We start from the raw sequence: 21,760 nt of genomic DNA on the forward strand, positions 1-21,760 counted from the left end.
AACTGTTCCCAGTCAGCAAACATAATATTGTGTCCAACAACTTGTGCCCATTTAATCATAGCAGATTTCACCGTTTCATCCTGAGTATTCCTGAGTATTCCATTTCAACAGCAAGTTATACATCCTTGACAAAATCTTAGTTTTCGCACATACTGAAATGTGGTCCCACAAGGTCTAGGGACAGTGGACCGGCCCACGGCTCAAAAAGGTTGCAACTCCATCCCACTCCTACTTGCCTGCAAGCAGGAGCAGGCTGGGGTGGTCATGGCGGCGCGTTGAACTGTATCCCCCCCCCCCCCCCGTGGTGATTTTCTTGTGTCAAAATGAGAGTACCCCTAAACATTTTTTAGAAAAAAAGCACTGCGTTATACCATAAAATTATATATCAATGGCAAGATAATTTTAATGAAGAATGTAAGGCAATAACTTTTATGAAGGATTATTTATCACAACAGAAGTCATACAGAAGAAGCGTGAAACACACAGAAAAACTGATATACAGGTTAGACTGCCAGGTTGGCACTTTGCGAAAAATAAGTGGGTTTTGGGTTGCAGTTTGGGCCCTCGGTCTCTGGCTAACCCTTCTACAACCGATCCGATTTCCCCTGTAAAAATACCAAACCATTTTATATGTAGCAGGAACTACACAGAATCATAGAATTGGAAGGGTCAACTAGTCCAACCCCCCTGCAATGCAGGAATCTCCACAAAAGCATCCATGAAATAGGGCCTCTCAGTGGAGCCTGTGAGCCTGGAGTGAATCCTCTTCCTTTCTTAAAATATTGTGTAGTTTTGTTTTGTTTTGATTTCCAAAGGAAAAAGCTATTTGTTTTTGCAGGCACTTTCTGGGACTTGAATCTGTATTCATAAACAGTTATTTTGCAGCAAAAGGAGGATCTTACGCTCTGTTACTTTTTCATCTCTGAATGTAGTCTAGGAGGAGGTGCAAGCCCTGAATGTGTGCTGCAACAGCAAGAAGGATGCTGGAGGAGGAAGCAGGAAGGGTGCGGGGTGAGTTCGGATTCTGAGAGGTGCCCAGCAGGGCTCGTAGGGCAATTGTAGTGGCTTGGAAGGTCAGGAGGTAAAGACAAATACAGTCAAGTGGTGATACAATTGAATGAGTGGTTTATCCAGTCCTTAAAAAAACAACAACATTCTCTTAGGTTGCTTTTGGTTCAGTATTTATCTTGCAAGTTATCTGTTTGCATGCGTATCCCGCTGAACAGGAGGAGTACCCCTCCTGAGGGCTGGGGACCCCACAGCAGCCCTCCCTCGCCACTGCAAGTCTGGTTTTATTTTTCTTCATTCAGCTGCCGGACAACCCAGCAGCCTGGCCTCTGTTTGCCAGCTGATGTCACAAAGTGCTGCTTTGCAAGCAAGCCTTATAATGCCCTGCAAGGGGGATGCTTGTCAGAGGACAGTGAGACTTGGTAGAGAAAGATGGATTCTCCAGGTAGGAGGCCTAGAGGAGATGAGTGGCAATATTATTATTGTGAGGTGATGCTATTACAATTCCAAAGGGAATGTCAAGCAGGCAGGGAGGGGGAAGAGAGAGAGTGGAATTCTGGTGGAGACGGAAGCTGGAAGGAGGCTTGGAAAGGGAGTTTGAAGGGGGGGCAGGTGAGAGTCGGTTGAGAGCGGTGGGTTCTAGAAGGGGGCCCGAGGGGGGGGCTGAAGCTGAGCTGGACTTAGAAGCAGCAGCACAGCTGCCATCGCTCTGAGCATGTGGCTGTTCAGTGCTGAGAGAAGGGGGTCTCTCCCAACTTGGCGGCAAGAGGATTCCATTAATTCAGGTGAGCCATGGAGCCAGGGCTTGGCTTTGGAGTATTCAGGAAAGGCGCCTAGCAGGCTTCAGCTTGCATGGGGCAGGAGCCTGGTGAAATTACTTCCGAATTATTTCTTTGCGCCATCGCTGCGCGTGATACCTGATCAAAAGGTCCCTGCCCCGAGGGGCTTACAGTCTTTAATAGGACACAGGGAGGGAACAGGGAAAGGTTGAGGTCCAGGCTGGATCCTGAGTCTAGGTCTCTGAATTTAGACTGTGGGATTCCCAGACATTTTCCCACCTGTAACCTCTTCCTCTGTTTTTTATTTTCCTTTCTGTCTCCTAGGACAAAAAAGGCTCCTGAGACGCCAAACCATGAAGGAGGCTGGAGTGAATCAACCATTGGAGTTTGTGGTAATTCCATGGGGAATCCATTCCCCACATGTGCAGGGAGGTCATGGCGCTGACCTGAGTGAAACAGGGCTGGGTTGGGGGGTTGCAGTCCCGTCTCGCCCCAGCCCCTTGCTCCCCTCCTTCCAAGCCAGGGGTCAGGTGCCCAGGCAGGAGCAGGCTGGCAGCCTGTGGTGACGTGGGCATGGGCAGCCTGGCAGGGGTGCTTGTTCTGCCCCCCTAGAGAGTACAATGTCCTTCTTCCTTTGCAGGGCCGTGGTTTGGGGAACCAGCAGCAGCCCAGTGGTGCAGGGAAACCCAGCAAAATCCGGAGGTATGTTGTGACCTTGTGTGGCAGGGGAAGTGTTTCCCAGTGATCTTGGGGGTGGAGGAGGAAGGCCTGATTTAGAGATCCCTATAGTTTTATGGAGAGGGTTTCTCTGTGGTCCAGGCAGGGCCCTAGCTAGGGGGTGATGAGGTGGGCCCCCGCCAGGGGCGCAGGTGAGGGGTGGGGCACAAAATTGCCTCAAAAAGATGTCCAGAAATATGTCTAAGTATATAGATGATAATAATAAATATTATCATCTATATATTTATCTGGAACTCCTCCAAGCAATCAGTCAAGAGGTGATACAATTGAATGAGTGGTTTATCCTGTCATTAAAAAAAAGGAGATATTTTTCTTAGGTTGCTTTTGGTTCAGTATTTATCTTGTAAGTTATCTGTTTGCATGCGTTTTCAGGTGAACAAGGAGGAGTACCTCTCCTGCGGGCCGGCAACCCCACAGCAGCCCTCCCTCGCCTATCATGGCATGGAAGTGCAAAAAAAAGAAGAAACATCTTTGAAGGTCAGATGAGCAGGACCAGCACTCTCTGCCCAGCCCAGAAAGGAGGCGGGAGCCATCAATGTTTGTTCTGACAGCCTGGAGGCTGCTGGAGATGCGAAGCAGGTAGGGTGCGGGGTGGGTTCAGATTCTGAGAGGTGCCCAGCAGGGCTCGCAGCACAATGGTAGTGGCCTTTCTGCTCTAGAACCAGGCCTTTGGCTAATTAAACAATGCATGGCCTTTTAAACATGCTTGTGGATTGGGAGGTTGGCTTATGAGTTCATTTTTGTTTTTAATGTGTATGCTGTTTTTTTATTTTGTCTTTTTATGCTGCAAGCCTCCCTGAGAGCTTCAGATGAAGGACGGCATACAGATTAAATTAATCAACTGACTGATTAATGATCATGGCAGTTTCCCAGAATCTGGAGGTGAATTGTCAGGCTAGAAATGGAAAGCGGGAAAAGGAGTCCCAAGACCCCCTCGTGCCTTGGCCTGCGTTCCCTCTTTGCCTGTGTCCAAAAGGCCTTTAAAAAAGTGCCACCACCTGCGCCACCACTGGAACCCGGAACCAGCACCAGCAGGGCGCAAGCAGAGAGGAGGCTTCTCTGCACGCGGCTGAGGCAGTGGATTCGCCAACACAGCAGCTGCATGCACCTAGAGGCACTTTGAGGATGAGGAAACACCACTTCTTCCCCGGCCACTACCCAGCACCAGCAGCCACCGGGTTTTCCAAAAAGCACCGCCACCAGTGCAACCAAGCACCAGCACCAGCAGAGGATCGCAAGCAGAACCGAGGCCACTGGGCAGGCGGAGACGGGGGAATTGAGGGGGGGTCGGGCAGGGCTCTGATGGTCGCCCAGGGGCATGTCCTTGCTGCCGCCACACAAGTAAGTCTCGTGAGGCTCTGATGGGGTACCAGGAGTCTCCTTGACGGGGGTGCGGCTCCGAGCAGATGACCCCCGCTGAGGATTCTTTTTCCCACCTTCCTTCGCTGATCCGACCTGTGAGAAAAGAAAACAATTCACCATCAGTGCTGGGAAGAGGGGAGAGACTTCCCAGAATCCCCTGCAACCTGGCCTGACCCTGCAAGGCTGTCCTTCGTCTTCCCTCCTCCTCTGTCCGCCACACACCTCCTTGAGGCATCCAGAGTCCCCCAAGGTGTCGCCCTTGTAGGTTTCATGGTCTAAGCTCAGGGACGGTCTGAGTCAGCGTCTCTCTGGGAGTCAAGGGGTTTCTTCCCATTTGGGCTCCTCCTGCACACATCCTTGGAGTTGCCGATATCCATTGAAACTTCAATAACAAAACATAAAAGCCACCAAATTAAAATTATTCTAAAAACAGGTAACAAATCCTAAAAGCAATCAGCGGCTCTCCAAACAACTTCAGAATTGCCAGGGACAGGGCTTTCAACTCCCAAATACCTTGTTTAAACAGGGATACCTTTAAATTTCTCATAGAAGCTAATAGCGAGGGAGACGGATGCACCTCACGAGTGAGGGCATCTCACAAACGGGAAGCCACTGCCTTGTCTTGGGTTATCACCAACCGGGCACCCTGGCAGCCTTGTGTTAATCTTGTAGATGCAGGGTTGCGTGGGCAGAGGACTTCTGCCCACAAATGGGGCATCTTTTACCCCGGCCAGGCTAAACATGTCCACTCCCTTCCAACCTTTCTTCATCGGACTGTTCCCCACCCGTTCCAGTTTGTCCCTACCCTCCTTTAAAGTGTGGGACCCTCAACTGGGCACATTCCCACTGATGTTCAGGGAAATCACACCTGGCCTAACAGGCCTCTCATTCCAGGCACCGTTTTGGAAGGAAGCAGCACTTTCTCTGTTTTTTAAAAGGTGTTTTTTTTACCAACATGGTAAGTTCTAGACAAAAACGAATGTGTGACTGATCATGTATCACATCCTCTTTCTGGAGATTCCTGCTTTAGCTGGTCAGTCGAAGCTGGTCCCAGGATTGTGGCCACTGTCGCCTGCTGAATGCTTCCGGGAGCCGCTGATGAGAGCGGAGTGCAGGGTGGGGACCAAAGGTGGACACACGACCCCAGAAGGAGCACCACATGTCTCTCCCCCCCCCCCCGAGACTGTCGCTCCCCTAAAACACCACAGGTGACTGGCACCGTTTTGGAAGGAAGCAGCACTTTCTCCGTTTTTTAAAAGGCGTTTTTTACCAATATGGTAATTTCTATATGAAAACGAATGTGTGACTGATCGTGCATCACATCCTCTTTCTGGAGATCCCTGGGTGGTGGTGATGCTGCTGCTTATATCTTCTTTTTTGATATAAAGAGGAAAGGGGAGGTTGGAACATAAACCATCTGGTTCTGAAACAGGTCTCCCAGCTCCTCCTGGAAGCGGGACATAACTGAATCACATTGGCTGTGGGTGAATGCGACCGTCCCAGCTGGATTACGCCAGTGGCACTGGTGGCAGCGCTTTCCTAAAGATCTCCCAGACCCAGGAGACAAGGGAACGGAGGCCAAGGCATGTGGGGCTCTGATGGGGTGCCAGGAGTCTCCTGGATTGAGGTGTGGCCCCCTCAAATTCATACTCTACAGGTGTTCTATGAATCCTGCTAACGTTTTCAGAGAGGGAGATGGCTGCGTGACTGGACCTTTTGTTAGGTCTGCTAGGGTCACATGCAGAGGGAGGATGCTCCAGACAGGTGTAACAGGAAGTTCAATTGGCTGGATCAATATCCTCCTGTCTGTGTCCACTCTAGGCAAACAAGGAATGTTGTATTTGACTGCCAAAAGGATTACATCCCACATATTTTACCCTGTGCAGTCTTTAAACCTCTTTTCTTAGGTTCTTAAAGAATAGCAGTTGTTGCTCACTGAACGAAACCTGTTGGCAATCTGTGCGTCTCCATGAATTGACAAACTCCCATCACCTTTGAGCATTGTATATGCCAGGGTTTCCCAGGCTTGGGTCTCCAGCAGTTTGGGGACTACAATTCCCATCATCCTTGACCACTGGTCCTGGTAGCTAGGGATGATGGGAGTTGTAGTCCAACAACAGCTGGAAACCCAAGTCTGGGAAACTGGTATATGTTGTTGAGAGCTGGTGGGAGCTGGAGCCCAAGCACATCTGGAGGGGAACAGATGGTCCACATCCCTGCACTAGAAGAATCCAGCAAGTGTTGCTTTTCATTCAGAGGCCACTTGAAGCCAGAGCCGAGTCGTGCAGGGAGGCAACAGATATTCTTCTCTGTTTGCTGATATCTTGGGATCCCAGGAATTTGTTTTTCATTGGAATTATTGGTCCAAGTCATTAAGCCTGCAGAGTATTCTCCCTCATACCTGTCAGGAGCCAGCTGGCCATAAATCCCACCATGCAAGTCTGAGTGAACCCTTTATTACCATGAACACAATCAGCACAGACTTGGCGGAGTGTGAGGCCTAATGAGCACAGCAGCTTATTCCATGGGTCAGTTGCCGAGACTGAGGGTCCTGCCTCCTCTACAAGGGTTTGAGACCCATCGGCTCCCCTCACCTGCTTTAGCCGGACAGTCGAAGCCGGTCCCAGGATTGTGGCCACTGTCGCCTGCTGAATGCTTCCAGGAGCCACAGATAAGAGCAGAGTGCAGGGTGGGGACCAAAGGTGGACACACGACCCCAGAAGGAGCATGACATGTCTCCCCCCCCCGAGACTGTCGCTCCCCTAAAACGCCACAGGTGACTGGCACCTACAGACATGACTAGAGCAACACCAAGTATATTCTATCATCTCCCCTCAAAAAGGAAAAAGTCCTCCCTGCCTGCCTCCTCTGTTACCGGAAAAATCCGAGGGCTCCCTTGGACAAAAACAAAGACACCAACCAGGATAACGTGGAGCAAAACAGCAGCCTGTAGGCTTGGCCTTTATTGAACTGTTGCAACAGGGTGTTCCCCTCACTTGCAAGAGAGAGGAAAGACCCAGAAAGATGGTGTGCAAGACCTTATAAAAACTTTTGAAATTCCCACCCTGTAGATCAAGCCCACCCCCAGAAACATCATGCATACATTACAGAAAGGAGGGGTTGAGGGAGGAGTTGTGGTGGTAACCTGAGTGTCCTGTCACCTGGCTGGTTCCTCCTTTCCCCCTCCCCATGAGTCACTTCCAGGAGACAAAGGGGAGTTGGCAGTTTCCTGCCCCCAGAGAGAAGATCTGATCATTGTCCTTTGTTTCAGTCCATGCTGAATCCACTCCCATATGCAAGTTCTTTGTGATCTTGATGGTCTTCTGTCTAGGACCATCAGGGTTGGCATAGCAACTGGGCAGGGCTCCTGTGGATGTGCTGGGATGGTGAAGGGATTATGGCTGACCAGAACCAAGCCACCCCCCTTTGATAGTCCTTGTCATATGGAGTAAAATAAAAATGGAACAGTGCAAATCCAATGTATGGTTGATTTTTCTATGAATTTATAACAGAAGTGTGGCATATGTAGTGTGTGAGTGTGTGAAGTTTGTACAAACTGAATGATTGGGGTGGGGGGTTCCTGCTACACCTCCCAGTACAGTCATTCGGGATGAATATTTTCGGGTTGCTCTCTGCGGTGACCCAGAAGTAACGGAGCCCGTCAATTCTGGTTTTGCCGCTTGCGCATGTGCAGACGCTCAAAATGAAGCGCTGAATCGCGACACACGCAGACGCACAGACCCGGGTTGCGTCGGCTTCTGGATGCGAACGGGGCTCCGGAACGGTCCCCCTCTACAAGGTTTCATCAGTTTAATCCAAATAAATCATGCACCACCCTTGAGCAATGCCATCCGGGCAATTCTAAAACACGGCTTCCAAAATCAATTTGAGAAAGTAAAAATATTTAACATATGAAAGCAATACCTGCGACAGCCAGAAAAAGCCTAGGGCTGGGAAGCTCTTCTTTTCGGGGGTTGCCAACTTACCAGCCTCTTCCTCGCACTCCGCCTGGCGCAGGCGCACAAGGCCCTAGGGCTGGGAAGCTCTTCTTTTCGGGGGTTGCCAACTTACCAGCCTCTTCCTGGCACTCCGCCTAGCGCATGCGCACAAGGCCCTAGGGCTGGGAAGCTCTTCTTTTCGGGGGTTGCCAACTTACCAGCCTCTTCCTCGCACCAGGCCCAGTTCCCTCTCCCGGCTTCTCTGCGCACGCGCCCAGCCTTCCGGCGCTCTCTTCCCGGCAAAAGGCGTCGCCAAGGCCGGGGACGCGAAGTAGATGGAAGGAGGCCTCCCGCCTGGGTCGAGGGGGACGAGCGGCCTCTGCGGCGGATTAGAGGCGACGGAGGCCATTCCGGACGGGAGGCTGAGCGAGCTCGGGTTGCCTCACGGCCGGCGCAGGCGCAGTACACTAGCCGTTAAGCTCGCCGTGAAGGGGCGGGCCGGTCGCGCTCTGCGCACGCGCTGCCTGGGCTTTCGCGGACGGCAGCCGCCTGGAGACAAACTTGCGGCGCGCCAGCCGCGCGAACGACCCTCGCTGCCGATGCGGAGTCTTTGACGGGACGGCGAGCGCCGAGGGACACACCAGGTGGAGTGATGCAATAATAGAAGCTTGCGGGGGGGGGGAGGTTGCGCTCTGCCCATGCTCAGAGTCCCGGTGTCCCCCACCCACCCCAGTCCGGGGCGGAAGCCGTTGGTGGTGGGTGTCAGGAGGAGAGTGGGCTCGCCGGCACTCTGTGGCTGCTCAGAGGCACAGCTGCCTCTCCGGCTGCGTCTTCGGGGCTGGAGGAGGAGGGGGTCGTGAGGACTCGAGACTGCTCAGTACATAACACTGATATTCAGGTTGCGCTTCGGGGGTCGTAACCAAATAACGAGAATAATGATAATAGATAATAATATTTGAGCCCTTGGAGGCCTCTCAGCTCCAGGGGTTTGGGGAAGCAGCTGGTTATCTCACCACCTTTGAGCCCAGCTTTCAGTCCAGCTTCTAAGACTGGGTGCCTGCTGCCAGTCACGGTAGACTGACGTTTATAATAAACTAAAAAGAATAATAAACTAAAAGGAGGCATTCTGATCAATCCTTCTGTATGTTTTCCACCCCCCTCTACTCCCCTGCACCAGTGCTGAGCCCTGACCTTGACTTTTTAAAAATAATTTATTTAATCATTTTCGTATTTTTTATACTGCTGTTCATTGCAAATCTTCCAGAGACCAACAAATCTTTAAAAATAAAATTAATGCAAAATAATCCAAATATCATAAAGCAATGAACAAAAGGCAACATGGCCTAGCAGGCTACATTTTAAAATGCCATTCAAAAGCTATGGGAGCACATACAGTACGATAAAACCTTCTATTAGCAGCAAGGGGGAAACAGATCAGCTTTTTAAAAGGTCTGAAAAGCCTCAGGCTGCAGATCTTCTGAAAAGGAAATTCATAGGGGATATTCAGGCAGGATGCAGCATTTGGAAAGGGAGCATTTTATTTTTCAGATCTGTGGTGCTGATTATCCTTCCCACCTTCTGCATGAAAGAATGTCTTGTTCGTGCACAATCAGAAACTGATTACTCAGCAGAAAAGACCCCCCTGCGTCCCATTGGACACTCTTCCAAGCAGTGGTAGACACTCAGACATATGAGCTAACCACCAAATCGCACCTTAAACCGAGGTTACAGTCACCAGAAAGACCAGGTTTGAAATCTGCACTTGGCCATGAAGCTCACGGAATTACCTTGGGCCAGTCTTTCTCTCAGCCTAACCTACCTGGTAGGGCTGATGTGATGATAAAAAAGGAAGGGGCAGGGAGACGTTTGTATGTCACAGTGAACTCTTTGGGTTAAAAATCGGGATATAAATCTATTTTTAAAATAAACAGAATGTCTAGTTGCCATTTTGGGGCAAGCGGCTCTAAAGTCTTACTTTATGCATTGACTGTGATTGATTTTCAGTTAAACATCTGGCTAGTTCAAAGGTCAACCTTGAGCGAGGTTAAGAGCTTTGATAACCTAAAGAAGAAAAGTCCCCTGATCCAGGGACAGTCCACACATCTATTGGCCTGTTCCGACTTCTTTAAACTCTTTAGCGACTGCAGCCTTGGTTTAAGGACCCATTTGGCACCTAGCTTATATATCTGAGTTTCTAGCACTGACAGGGGCATAAGTGACCGCCTTGTTCTGCAAGAGACCATTGGTCAGTCTAGCTCAGTATTGTATACGCTGACCAGCGGTGGCTCTCCAGAGTTTCACCAATATCTCTCACGGCCCACGGAGTGGTCATCGGGGACTGAAGCTGAGCTTGTCTGCAGGCAAATTGGGTGCTCTAACCCCTCAGCTATTCTCCTTCTCTTTCTTTGGGGATCCTATACAGTATCTTTCTTTTTAAAAAAGAACACACACCACCATATGTAAACCGTTCTCTTGTGGACTCTCCTTCCTTGGAGGTTTGGAAGCAGAGGTTGGGTGGCCGGCCGTCTGTCATGGATGCTTTAGGAGAGATTCCTGCATTGCAGGGGGTTGGACTAGATGTCCCTTGGGGTACCTTCCAATTGTAAAACTCTTGTCCTGCAGGCCGAGAAGACAGGCGCAGGTCAAAATGGCAGCCAAGCGGATCACCCAGGAGACGTTTGACGATGTTGTGCAGGAGAACATCAGCGACCTCGGCATGGATCCGGAAGAGGCCGTGATCGAAGCCGTCCAGCAGTTTGAGTCTCAAGGTGTGGTTTTTGCGAAGAGATGTTTTTAACTGGCTGGGTAGACCTGAGATGGCACAGCCTTCTTCTATTCTACGAATCCCTACTGAGGACCCCAACTCATTGCCCCCACTGCTCCGTGTCTTTTCTCCAGGTGTTGACTTAAGCAACATAGTGAAGACGGCCCCCAATTCCGCCTCTGTGGATGGGCAAGAGCCACAGCATGCTGTTTTGCAGGTGAGAAGGGTGCCTGGGGCCGCCCAAGAAAGGATGAAAGCCCCAGGGGTTGCTTTGGGAAGGGGCCGTGGCCCAGTGGCACCACAAGGACCTCAGGCTGAATCCCGGGCATCCTGAAGTTGGGCTGGGAATGTTCCCTCTACAGTGGTACCTCTAGTGGCGGACGTAATCCGTTTCGGGGTGCCGTTTGCACCCCAAAAAGTCTGCAACTGGAGCGCCTCTTCTGCGCATGCACAGGTGGCGAACCCGGAAGTAAACACTTCTGGGTTTGCCACATTCGTAAGCTGAAAGTCCGTAAGAAGAGCGGAACGCAACACGAGGTATGACTGTATTCCTATTTAAACCAGGGCTTTAATCAAAACCATGAGCACTAGAATCTTGGTTTATTTCTTAGGAAAGGAGCACAGCTCAGTGGGTGGGCAGCACCTGTTCTGGAATACTGAGCTCAATGGTCCGACTCGGTGTTAAGCATCAGAAGGTCAAATATATAAGCTGGGCGTCAAACGGCTCCTTAAACCAGGGTTACGGTCGGCAGAGTGGAATGCCTACTTGCCATTTGGAGGCCAGACAGCTCGAAGGTCATATTTTTTAATAGGGCTTTTGGGTTCCTGAAATTCATTCTGATTGTGCCGATAAAATGGAGTTCTACAAGAAGGGGTATGTGTGTGTGAAAACAGATCAAACCCAAGGACCCCCAGGCAGGCACCTCCAGGTGGTGGAGACGCCAGGCGCCTTCCTGGCACCCAGCCATCTTCACCTAGCCAGGTGCAAAATGGTATCGCAATGTTAAACACCAGCCCCGTCCTTATATCAGCCATTGTGATCTCCTGGTGTGTCGCAATGCGTAGCTGGCGATTTCCCGCGATCTTGAAAACCAGCTATTGCCCAGCCCTACTCGCTCCTTTCCTTCCGCAGACTCTGGACTCCTTGCAGAAGGCAGTTGCTGATGCCGACTCGGGCGCGGTGGACGAGCTGCTGGTGAGCTTTGCGGAGCAGTGCCGGCAGGAGATGGCCGTCCGCTACTTGGCGGGGCAGAAGGGCGCTTATCCTGCCGTGCTGGCCGCCTGCCGCCTGGCTTGTGAGGAAGGCTGCTCTCTCCTCAAGGCCCTCCGCGCCCTCTCCGCCCTCCTGGACGGCCAGCCCGACTTCCTCGATGCCCCCGGGCAGGAGCTGCTTCTGCGGGTCTTGCGGGAGCGGCAGGATGATGGCGACCTGACCCTGGCCACCATCCGCTGCGTCCGGCAGGCGTCCCTCAAGCACGAGCAGAACTGGCAGGACCTGGTGAAAGGCGGCGTCCTCTCCCTGCTGGTCGGGGCCGTTGTCCGCCATGGGGACCGGGCCGATGTGGTCCGGGAGGCCTGCGCGGGGCTGCGGTTCATGACCTTCGACGACGATATCCGGGTGCCCTTTGGCCACGCCCACGAGCACGCCAAGATGATCGTGACGGAGCACGGCGGACTGAGGGTCCTCATCGAAGCCGCCAAAGGTAGAGGCACTGCCCCTTCCTCCCCACCCATGGAATGCAAGGAGAGCCCTTCTGGGTCAGGCCAGAGGGAGGGGGGGAATTCGATTCTAGCGTTACCGGAGGCAAGACCTCCCTCTCTGTCTTTCCAACGCCAGTCAAAGACAACCAAGAAGTGGTTTGGGGTGTTGTCGGTTTTTTGCCAAATCCTTTTTATTGATTTTCCAAATTCAATGCAATTTCCCCCAAAATAGGTTTCCCACGCTCCACGCAAGGTTTCCTCTTGTTGCTGCTTTGTTTCCCGGGTTGTTCCTAATGCTCATTCCATTAAACTTACATGTTCTGAACCATCGGCTCTCTGCTTGCCAATTCCTGCACGTACGATATTTCAGCATTTGCAATATTGAGGATTGACTTCACGACAAGAGTACTGTTCTTGGGAGACAGGGGGCGGGCAGGTGTGGGGGACTCCCTGGTCCTGAATGGGGCAGCTGTGTTGGTGTTGACTCTGAAAGCCCTAAATGGCCTTGGCCCAGTATACCTGAAGGAGCGTCTCCACCCCCATTGTTCTGCTCAGACACTGAGATCTAGCGCTGAGATCGTCTGGCGGTTCCCTCACTGCGAGAAGCCAAGAACAGGGAACCAGGCAGAGGGCCTTCTCGGTAGTGGCACCTGCCCAGTGGAACGCCCTCCCATCAGATGTCAAGGAAATAAACAACTATCAGACGTTTAGATGACATCTGAAGGCAGCCCTGTTTAGGGAAGTTTTTAATGACTGCTGTTTGTTGTATTTTTAATTTTTGTTGGAAGTCCCCCAGAGTGGCTGGGCAAACCCAGACAGATGGGCAGGGTATAAATAATATATTCTTATTCTTAATCTTATCTACAAGTGAGGTTACTCCACAAATCCTCAAATCCTCAATGAATCAGTAATTGTCATTTTTCAAATTCCTTTTCTTTCCTTCTGCATGTATGAAGCCCAAAAGCTCACTTTTACTTTTCACAACCAGGTACGATTCACAAACCATCTCGCTTTCTCTTCCTCCTCCTCCTCTCAGCCTTCCCCGACGACTGCAGCGTCCTGAGGGAGATCTGTGCCACTCTGGGGCGCCTCTCTGTCCGGAATGAGTTCTGCCAGGAGATTGTGGACCTGGGCGGTTTAAACTTCATGGTGGCGCTGCTGGCCGACTGCATTGACCACCAGGTACTACGAATGTAGGTAGCTGCCATGTCAGATCACTGTGTCTGTCCAACCCAGTAGTGCCTACTCTGATTGGCAGTGGCACTCCAGGCAGGGCTGGCCTGATCCATGGATACACCATGGATCGAAATAAATCAGGATTTCGGTCCTCATTATTCTGAAGGAAGGACTGATGGACTAAAAATCTAGGCAGCATCTTCATATTGCACTGCGCCAGCAATCCATCTAGCTCAGTATTACCGACACTGGCTGGCAGCCGTTCCCCAGGAGTTCCAGGGGACATTCCAGAAATGCCAGGGATTAAACTCATTTTCACTCATTTCTTTAAAGTTTTTCTTGGTCTGTGTTTTGTTTGAAAGGAAGTCTGAGACCAAACTCCTCCTGGAAAAGTTGATTTCAGAATAATGATTCCAACAGGATCAGGGACTTCTGAGAGTTTTCTCACCAATGCTCCATTGGAGAATTTTTTTGGGGGGGTAAAAACAGCTAAAAGCAAAGGGACTTTCAAATACATAAAAGCCAAAAGCGTTAGGGAGGCTGTTCTAACTGCAGCACAGACTTGACCATTTTCATTTCCGTGGGCTTGCGTTGGGTAATATTAATAAGGAAAAGAACACTCTCTGGCCTTTTAAACTTTGCATGGGGGAGTTTTTGTTTGTTATTATAGTATTTCTTGTGTTCTTATATTGCAAACTGCCCTGTGATCTTCAGATGGAGGGCGGTATAGAAATCTTCATCATCATCTTGGAAAGGAGTTGAAATAATAATAATAATAATAATAATAATAATAATAATAATAAATGCCCATTAGCACCTTAGAGACCAGCTAAGTTTGTTCTGGGTAGAAGCTTTTGTGCGCATGCACACTTCTTCAGATCCACCTGAGTTGGTCTCTAAGGTGTTGCTGGACAATTTTTTATTCTGACTGCATCAGACCACCTACCTGAATCTAGGCTCTTGGGAAGCAGATGCTCTGCCTTGGAGCTACAGCCGCTCCCCTAAAAAAATAATAGTAAGGTTCCAGTATTTGTTTTTCCAGTATCTTAGTGTTTGTTTCTCCACCCCAGATCCAAACTTTAGCTGACTTGGTGGGGTGGCCGTCTGTCCTGGATGCTGGAGCTGAGATTCCTGCATTGCAGCGGGTGGGACTAGAGGACCCCCAGGGTCCCTTCCAACTCTGCGACCGTGTGGCTTTCTTTTCAAACCTGTTCTCACGCCTTGGATCTTTGCCCTTCCGCTGCGGATTGTAGGACCTGGTGAAGCAGGTGATGAGCGCCATCCAGGCGATCGCGGGCAACGACGACGTGAAGGACGCCATCGTCAATGCCGGAGGGACAGACCTCATCGTGCTGGCCATGACTCGGCACCTCGGCAGCCCTTTGGTGAGTGGGTGTCGGTAGAGGAAGCTTCCATTTATTGGCTGGTCTGTTGCATTTATCCCGCCTCTTCCTCCAAGCAGCTTAAAGCGGCGTTTGGTCGTTCACCTCTACAGGTGTAACCCTCACGACCACGATGTGAGGGGGTTAGACTGAGAGGCCCCAACCAGCCCATCACCTTGTCATGGGGAGTGGGCTTGCACGTTCCTATGACCCTTGTGAGTGCAGCCGTCGGGAGTCTCGTACTCCCAGCAGGGTCACCCAAGGCAGTAAGGTCAAAGGGGAAGAGCTAGACAAAGCACGATCCCAGAAGTCCTCAACGGCATAACAGGCGGAAGATAACAAGTGGTGTGTGACAACGGCTGTGAAGGCGGAGGAAGAATCTACCGGTCATCGTGATCCTCATGCCACTGGAATAGAGCCTTACTGTGCAGACTGTGCGTTGGTCAGCATGCCCTGAGCTACACGCATAAAACAAATTCACACACAGGCGTCTTCCAAAAACCCATCCTGAACTCAAACCCTAAAGGCCCATGGGGATCGGCAAATGGTAACGGGGGCAGGACCGTGAAATCTGGAAGCCCCTAGTCAAGAACTGGCACATAGGCGGTGGATACAGATTCAGTCGCTCTGACTCAAGGAACGAGGCAGTTGAGTAGCTGGGCAGCTGTATCCATGACTGAGCAGCCCTATTTAGGATCCACCCTGCTCACCCCGAAAAGGGGGAGGGGCCAGAAAAGGTGCCCTAAACATAGTCTGCCTGCCTTTTTCCCTGACTGGATTACCGTGCCCTTTGAGGTCACCATCCAGCGGTCGTAAAAGACAATTGAACTTTGGAACCTGGACTATACAGACTTTGTTGGATAGCACAGACAATCAACGTCCCGAACGCAGAACTGCCATCATTGCAAGAGAGCTGTGATGTTTTAACTTCAATATTGCAGCGCTTCAAGGAACTCGAAGAGCAGGTGAGGGACAACTGAAGGAAGAAAGGGGAGGCTACATTTTCTTCTGGAAAGGTCTGTCAGAACAAGAACGTTGAATACACGGAGTAGGCTTTGCTATCAAAAACGATCTTGTGAAGCTCTTCTCAGAAGTCCCTTAATGAGCGACTTTCAACCCTTCAACTAAAACTCACCCCAAACCATCAGGCTCCTATTCTAAGCACTTATGCACCAACACTGATTGCTGATGAAGATACAGTGGTGCCCCGCAAGACGAATGCCTCGCAAGATGGAAAACCCGCTAGACGAAAGGGTTTTCCGTTTTGGAGGTGCTTCGCAAAACGAATTTCCTATGTGCTTGCTTCGCAAGACGAAAATGTCTTGCGAGTTCCTGCGGGGTTTTTTTCCTCCCCCCCCTTTTCCCCAAGCCGCTAAACCGCTTATCAGCTGATCGGCTAAGCCGCTTAACAGCTGATCGCTAAGCCGCTTATCAGCTGATCCGCTAAGCCCGCTAAGCCGCTAATACTGTAGCGCTAATCCGCTAAACCGCTAATGGGCTTGCTTCGCAAGACGAAAAAACTCGCAAGACGAAGAGACTCGCGGAATGGATTCTTTTTGTCTTGTGAGGCACCACTGTATTAAATAAAATTTTTACTTTCAGCTGAATATCCTCCTGGGTAATTTTAATGCAAGAGTTGGGCAAGATTTTGATCTGTGGCCTGGGACTATTGGGAAAGAAGGAATAGGCAACAGCAACCAGAACAGAATCTGACTTTTGACGATATGTGCAGTGCACAACCTTGGTATTACCAACACACTCTTGACAAAAAAATAAGTTTAAAACATCTTGGAATCACCCTCGGTCAAACCACTGGCACCGCTTAGACTATGTAACCGTCCGAGCTGAAGATTGCCGTGATTCGCTCCTTACCAGAGCTATGGTGAGTGCTGACGACTGCTGGACAGATCACCAATTAATACGCTCCACAATGGCTCTCAAGACTACACCTCAACGCAGGCTTCAAGGAAGGGAACCAAGGAGCACAATGAACACTCAAGCCCTTCAAGATCCCATTAAGCAGGATTGCTTCCAAACGACTCTTAGGTCTTAGGTCTTAGGACCATCTGCTTCTAGATTTCCCTGATAATATTGAGGAACACCAGACCAAGCTAAAAACGTCTATTACTGCAGCCTGCGAACAAACTATTGGATACCAAACCAAGAAACAGCAGGACTGGTTTGATGAGAATGACAGTGAGATTGAACACATTATTGACAAGAAAAGGAAGGCCTTTCAGATCTGGCAAAGGGATAAAAACTGTGACACTAAGAAAAAACAACCCTATGCCAACGCTAAGGCTGAGGTTCAAAGAAAAACCAGAGAACTAAAGAACACCTGGTGAAAAAAGCTCAAGAGACTTAGCTGACACTCGTGATGCACAAAGCCACAAAGACCATCTATGGGCCAATAAATCATGGCATCTGCCCCTACACTTAACAGACTTCTAAAAGATAAAGAAGCTATTGCACTGCGCTGGAAAAAACATTACCAGCATCTCCTTAACCGCAACTCCCCCGTTAGAGATGAGCTTGCAGTATCTCCAAATCTGGGAGAGTTGTGTACAGCTATTAACCAAATGAAAAACAACAAAGCCAGTGGGTCTGATGGAATACCTGCCAAAGTCTTCAAAGTTGGCGGAATTGGACTTGCACAACAACTTCACAAACTCATTGAAAAAATCACATCACTTGGGAAGACAGGCAAACTAATATCAGTGTACTGGAAGAAGCAAAGTTCACCAGTCTTGAAGCAATGGTTCTTCAACATCAACTTCGTTGGACTGGTCACGTTGTGCGGATGCCTGATTATCATTCTCGAAAGCAACTACTCTATTCTGAACTTTAAAAAATGGAAAGCGTAATGCTGGTGGTCAACAAAAGAGGTTTAAAGACTCTCTCAAGGCAAATCTTTTAAAATGTAGTATAAACACAGACAACTGGGAAACACTTGCCTGCGAGCTCTCCAGTTGGAGAACAGCCTTTACCAAAGGTATCACGGGCTTTGAAGACGCTTGAACTCAGGACAAAAGGGAGAAACATGCTAAGAGGAAGGCACGCTTGACAAACCCTCACCATGATCAACTCCTGCCCGGAAACCTACAGTATGTCCCCACTGTGGAAGAACGTGTGGATCCATAATTGGCCTCCACAGTAACTTACAAACTCACATTTAACCCAGAGGTTTTCAACATTTTTGAGTCCACGACTCCCTTGACCAACTACATTCTTTCTGCGGCACCCCTGTGGGGCTCACTCCTTTCCCGGTGAACCAGCAGCCCCTCATCCCTTTTTGAGCACTTTCCCTTGCTGTGTGTTCCCTCAGCCTCCTCCCCTCCCCCCCTCTTCTTGGGAGTCCTCTAGGCAGCCACTGCTGACATCCCTGGTCTCTGAGCTGCCCCCCGCTGCCCCAAAGAGAGATGCCTCCCAGAGGCCCCTTTCCCCTGGGAAGCCTATAGCCGGGCTGCTGCAACAAACAGCTGTGCAAGCCTTTGGGAGGCAGAGGTGCAAGAGGGCATCAGAGGAGGGAGGGAAGGAAAGAAGGACAGAGGCCAGTGCTGCCCGCTGCACCCCTGATCATCATTCAAGGCACCCCAGGGTGCCACAGCACACTGGTTGAAAACCACTGCTTTAACCACCACACCACATTGGCTCTCCTTGGCTGCTCCCAGTTCCTTTGCTGTTCTTGAACTCCCTCCCTCATCTTTTGCCCCTTCCCCTGGATCAGCCCCCTCCAGAAGCAAGAGTGCACGCTCTGCCCTGTTCCAGGGGATCATAGAATTGTAGAGTTGGAAGGGGCGGCATGCAAATTGAATAAACAAATAAATGTTTCACTATATTAAAAGCACTTGAAAAGAACTTAAACTTGCAGAAATAATATTACTGTACGATAAAATGCAAGAGTGGCGTCAAGCTTGCTATATAATAAAAATGCAAGTGTGTCATCAGTCGGTTGAACATGGCTGCCTGCGTTTCCGCCCTCAGGTGTGTGAGCAGAGTTGTGCGGCCTTGTGCATGCTGGCGCTGCGGAAGCCCGAGAACTGCCGGGTCATCATGGAAGGGGGCGGGGCCTTGGCAGCGCTGCAGGCCATGAAGATGCACCCCAAGGAAGCTGGCGTGCAGGTAACAATCTTGCGCTGTAAGAGACAGGAGTCGCTCTTTCACCCACCCTCTGCCCTGGCGTAACCACAATTACCTCTGAAGGCATCAAGCCTGCTTTCCCACAAGGGTATAAGATGGGCTGCGTCTGGTGTTGGAACTACTGTTTCTGGGGGACAGGGGGCAGGCAGGTGTGGGGGACTCCCTGGTCCTGAATGGGGTAACTGCCCCCGAAGGACCAGGTGCACAGCTTGGGAGTCATTTTGGACTCACAGCTGTCCATGGAGGCGCAGGTCAGTTCTGTGTCCAGGACAGCTGTCTACCAGCTCCATCTGGTAGGCAGGCTGAGACCCTCCCTGCCCACAGACTGTCTTGCCAGAGTGGTGCATGCTCCGTTTATTTCCTGCTTGGACTACTGCAATGCGCTCTACGTGGGGCTACCTTTGAAGGTGACCCGGAAACTACAACTAATCCAGAATGTGGCAGCTAGACTGGTGACTGGGAGCGGCCGCTGGGACCACATAACACCAGTCTTGAAAGACCTACATTGGCTCCCAGTACGTTTCCGAGCACAATTCAAAGCGTTGATGCTGACCTTGAAAGCCCTAAACGGCCTCAGCACAGGGAACCAGGCAAAGGGCCTTCTTGGTGGTGGCACCCTCCCTGTGGAACACCCTCCCATCAGACGTCAAGGAGATAAACAACTACCTGACTTAGGCAGCCCTGTACTGGGAAGCTTTTTATGTTTGATGTTCTATTTTGTTTTTATGTGTGTTGGAAGCCACCCAAAGCGACTGGGGAAACCCAGCCAGAGAGGCGGGCATAAATAATAAAATTGTTGTTATTAGTAGTATTAGTCCTACTCTGAAGGCCCACTGAAATTAACAGCAGCATCTTAACACCATACTGGAAAACCACACAATGAATCCCTAGAGTGCAATATTATATACCTTTTTTAACACACTGTTGATTTTACTGGTTTTACGAACATTATAATTTCGTAAATAATGTACATTTTCATGAGGTGTAAACCACTTAGGAGGTGTATCAATGTTGCTTAAGGTGCCATATATTTTGGAGAGCTGTTTCTCTCCTCGCCCCTTACATTTGGACATCTCTTAAGGTATCATAGGCAATGTCTGCATGATGGTTTCTGAGATCAAGGAGCAGTTTTCTGCCTGCGTAGGGTAACAAGTTTTGACTCAAGGTGGCGAGCAGAACCTTTCAAAATGGTGCTGATTTTATTCAAAAATTGCATAGTGGTCCTTGAGATCAAGGCGCAGGTTTCGGCCTACGTTCGGATACAACATTTTGAATTGAAACGGCACTGATATTTTTGTTGTTGCTTCTCAGAGTTCGCAGGCGACGCTGGGCACTTTCTTCTGCTAACGAAGTGAATCGTTTGCCATTTTTCTCTTTCTCCGTCCAGAAACAAGCCTGCATGCTGATCCGCAACCTCGTCTCCCACGCTCAGGATTTCTCCCAGCTCATTCTGGACATGGGTGCTGAGGACTTGATCGCCGAGGCCCGGGCCGCCCACCGGACGTGCGAGGACGTGGCCAAGGCCGCCTTGAGGGACCTGGGCTGCCAGGTGGAGCTGAGGGAGCTCTGGACGGGCCAGAAGGGCAGCCTGGCGCGCTGACACCCGGAGACGCCGGGAAACGGGGGGTTGGAAGCGGTGGGGATGAGCGGAGAGCAAGATGGACTTGCAGACGGGAATAAACGCAGCCCAAGCGAGAAGGAGGGTGTTGGCCTTGGGGGCCATTAGCTGCACAGGCCCCGGAAATTCACCGGAGCGCCGCCATTTAGTTTTCTGCGCCAATTCTTCTGTGCAGTGTATGTTGTTATTTTAAAGATCTGCCGCTTCAAGAGCTTGACTGGCCGACCCTAGAAAATGGAGTGGCGCCTGCGGAGAAAGCTTCCCTTTCTATAAAAGTGGCCAAGAGCAAAAAGCAGCAACAATGGTGGGTGGGGGAGAAGGCTGGCAGACCGCTTGTTCCATTTACAGCTGTATTTTGGCCCTACCCTGGCTCTCCATATGGCCTGGCAGGCTTCTCCACCTTCAATTAGGCAACCACTGCTCCCTGCTGTCCTCCATTCTTCTTCCAGATGTGCCATCCTCTGGCCCTTGGCCGTTCTTTTTCCTCTTGTGTCATCATGCTGCTGGTTTAAAGCAATCATGTGCCTGTCTCATTATTGTTCTCTACGGTTCTCCTCTTTGGTCTCATGATAGTTACAAGAAAGGAGATTCCAACTAAACATTAGGAGTAACTTTCTGTTGTTGGCAAGATCCGTTCGACAGTGGAATGGTCTCCTTTGGGAGGTTGCAGACTCTCCTTCCTTGGAGGTTTGGAAGCAGAGCTTGGAATGCCATCAGCTGAGATTCCTGCATGCAGAAGTGTGGACTAGAGGACCGGGGAATCTCTTCCAACTCAACCATTCTCATTCTAGTTGGATAAAAGTTGGCTCTCTCACATCCTCCGTTTCTTTCTTTTTTTAAAGTCAAGTTTTCAGCCCTTATGAGTGTTAAGAGATGCTTGGGAGAATCTCTCAGAAGCTGGAGCAGATTGCTGGCCTTTGGGGCTTTGGTCTCAAAGCATGTTTCCAAGAACTAATTTATGCAACAGACCCTCCACGTATCCCTTTTTTCCAGGGACAGTCCCAGATTTACAGAAGCCGTCCCGGTTTCTGATTGATCCCAGAATGTCCTTCTTTTCCTTAGGACAGGGGTCAGCAACCTTTTTCAGCAGGGGGCCGGTCCACTGTCCCTCAGACCTTGTGGGGGGCCGGACTATATTTTGGAAGAAAAAAAAT

General features: G+C 50.3%; 1 protein-coding gene and 2 long non-coding RNA genes across 4 annotated transcripts; 1 reads left to right on the top strand and 2 right to left on the bottom strand.

Annotated features, from left to right (window-relative positions):
• Nucleotides 1-378: 378 nt before the first annotated feature.
• LOC308467544 lies at nt 379-8,265 on the bottom strand. 2 transcript variants are annotated; one of them, XR_013981190.1, is made up of 3 exons: nt 8,044-8,265; nt 4,110-4,269; nt 379-3,980 (listed from the first exon to the last, which is right to left on the bottom strand). It is a non-coding gene; the product is annotated as an uncharacterized lncRNA (long non-coding RNA). The 2 variants fall into 2 exon arrangements; XR_013981191.1 differs by lacking the exon at nt 8,044-8,265 and adding an exon at nt 7,874-7,981.
• Nucleotides 4,276-7,805, bottom strand: LOC308467571. The gene is made up of 3 exons (XR_013981227.1): nt 7,477-7,805; nt 6,465-6,753; nt 4,276-4,852 (listed from the first exon to the last, which is right to left on the bottom strand). It is a non-coding gene; the product is annotated as an uncharacterized lncRNA (long non-coding RNA).
• An 85-nt stretch (nt 8,266-8,350) lies between the features above and the next one.
• LOC308467357 (armadillo repeat-containing protein 6-like) lies at nt 8,351-21,123 on the top strand. The gene is made up of 8 exons (XM_080989029.1): nt 8,351-8,469; nt 10,467-10,593; nt 10,724-10,806; nt 11,722-12,292; nt 13,327-13,472; nt 14,720-14,851; nt 18,833-18,970; nt 20,376-21,123. The coding sequence occupies exons 2-8, from the start codon at nt 10,473-10,475 to the stop codon at nt 20,586-20,588; spliced, it is 1,404 nt and encodes a 467-aa protein (XP_080845155.1). The 5' UTR covers nt 8,351-8,469; nt 10,467-10,472; the 3' UTR covers nt 20,589-21,123.
• The last annotated feature ends 637 nt before the right edge of the window (nt 21,124-21,760 follow it).

Source organism: Podarcis pityusensis, assembly GCF_964106645.2.
Source record: "Podarcis pityusensis genome assembly, chromosome: 18".
Classification (NCBI taxonomy): Eukaryota; Metazoa; Chordata; class Lepidosauria; order Squamata; family Lacertidae; genus Podarcis; species Podarcis pityusensis.

Bases quoted from the DNA above. Each gene is read 5' to 3' on its own strand.
- LOC308467357 (XM_080989029.1), top strand. From the start codon at position 10,473: ATGGCAGCCAAGCGGATCACCCAGGAGACGTTTGACGATGTTGTGCAG. The intron at 13,473-14,719 runs GTACTACGAATG...TGCGGATTGTAG, and splicing joins CCGACTGCATTGACCACCAG to GACCTGGTGAAGCAGGTGAT. The intron at 18,971-20,375 runs GTAACAATCTTG...TTCTCCGTCCAG, and splicing joins CCAAGGAAGCTGGCGTGCAG to AAACAAGCCTGCATGCTGAT.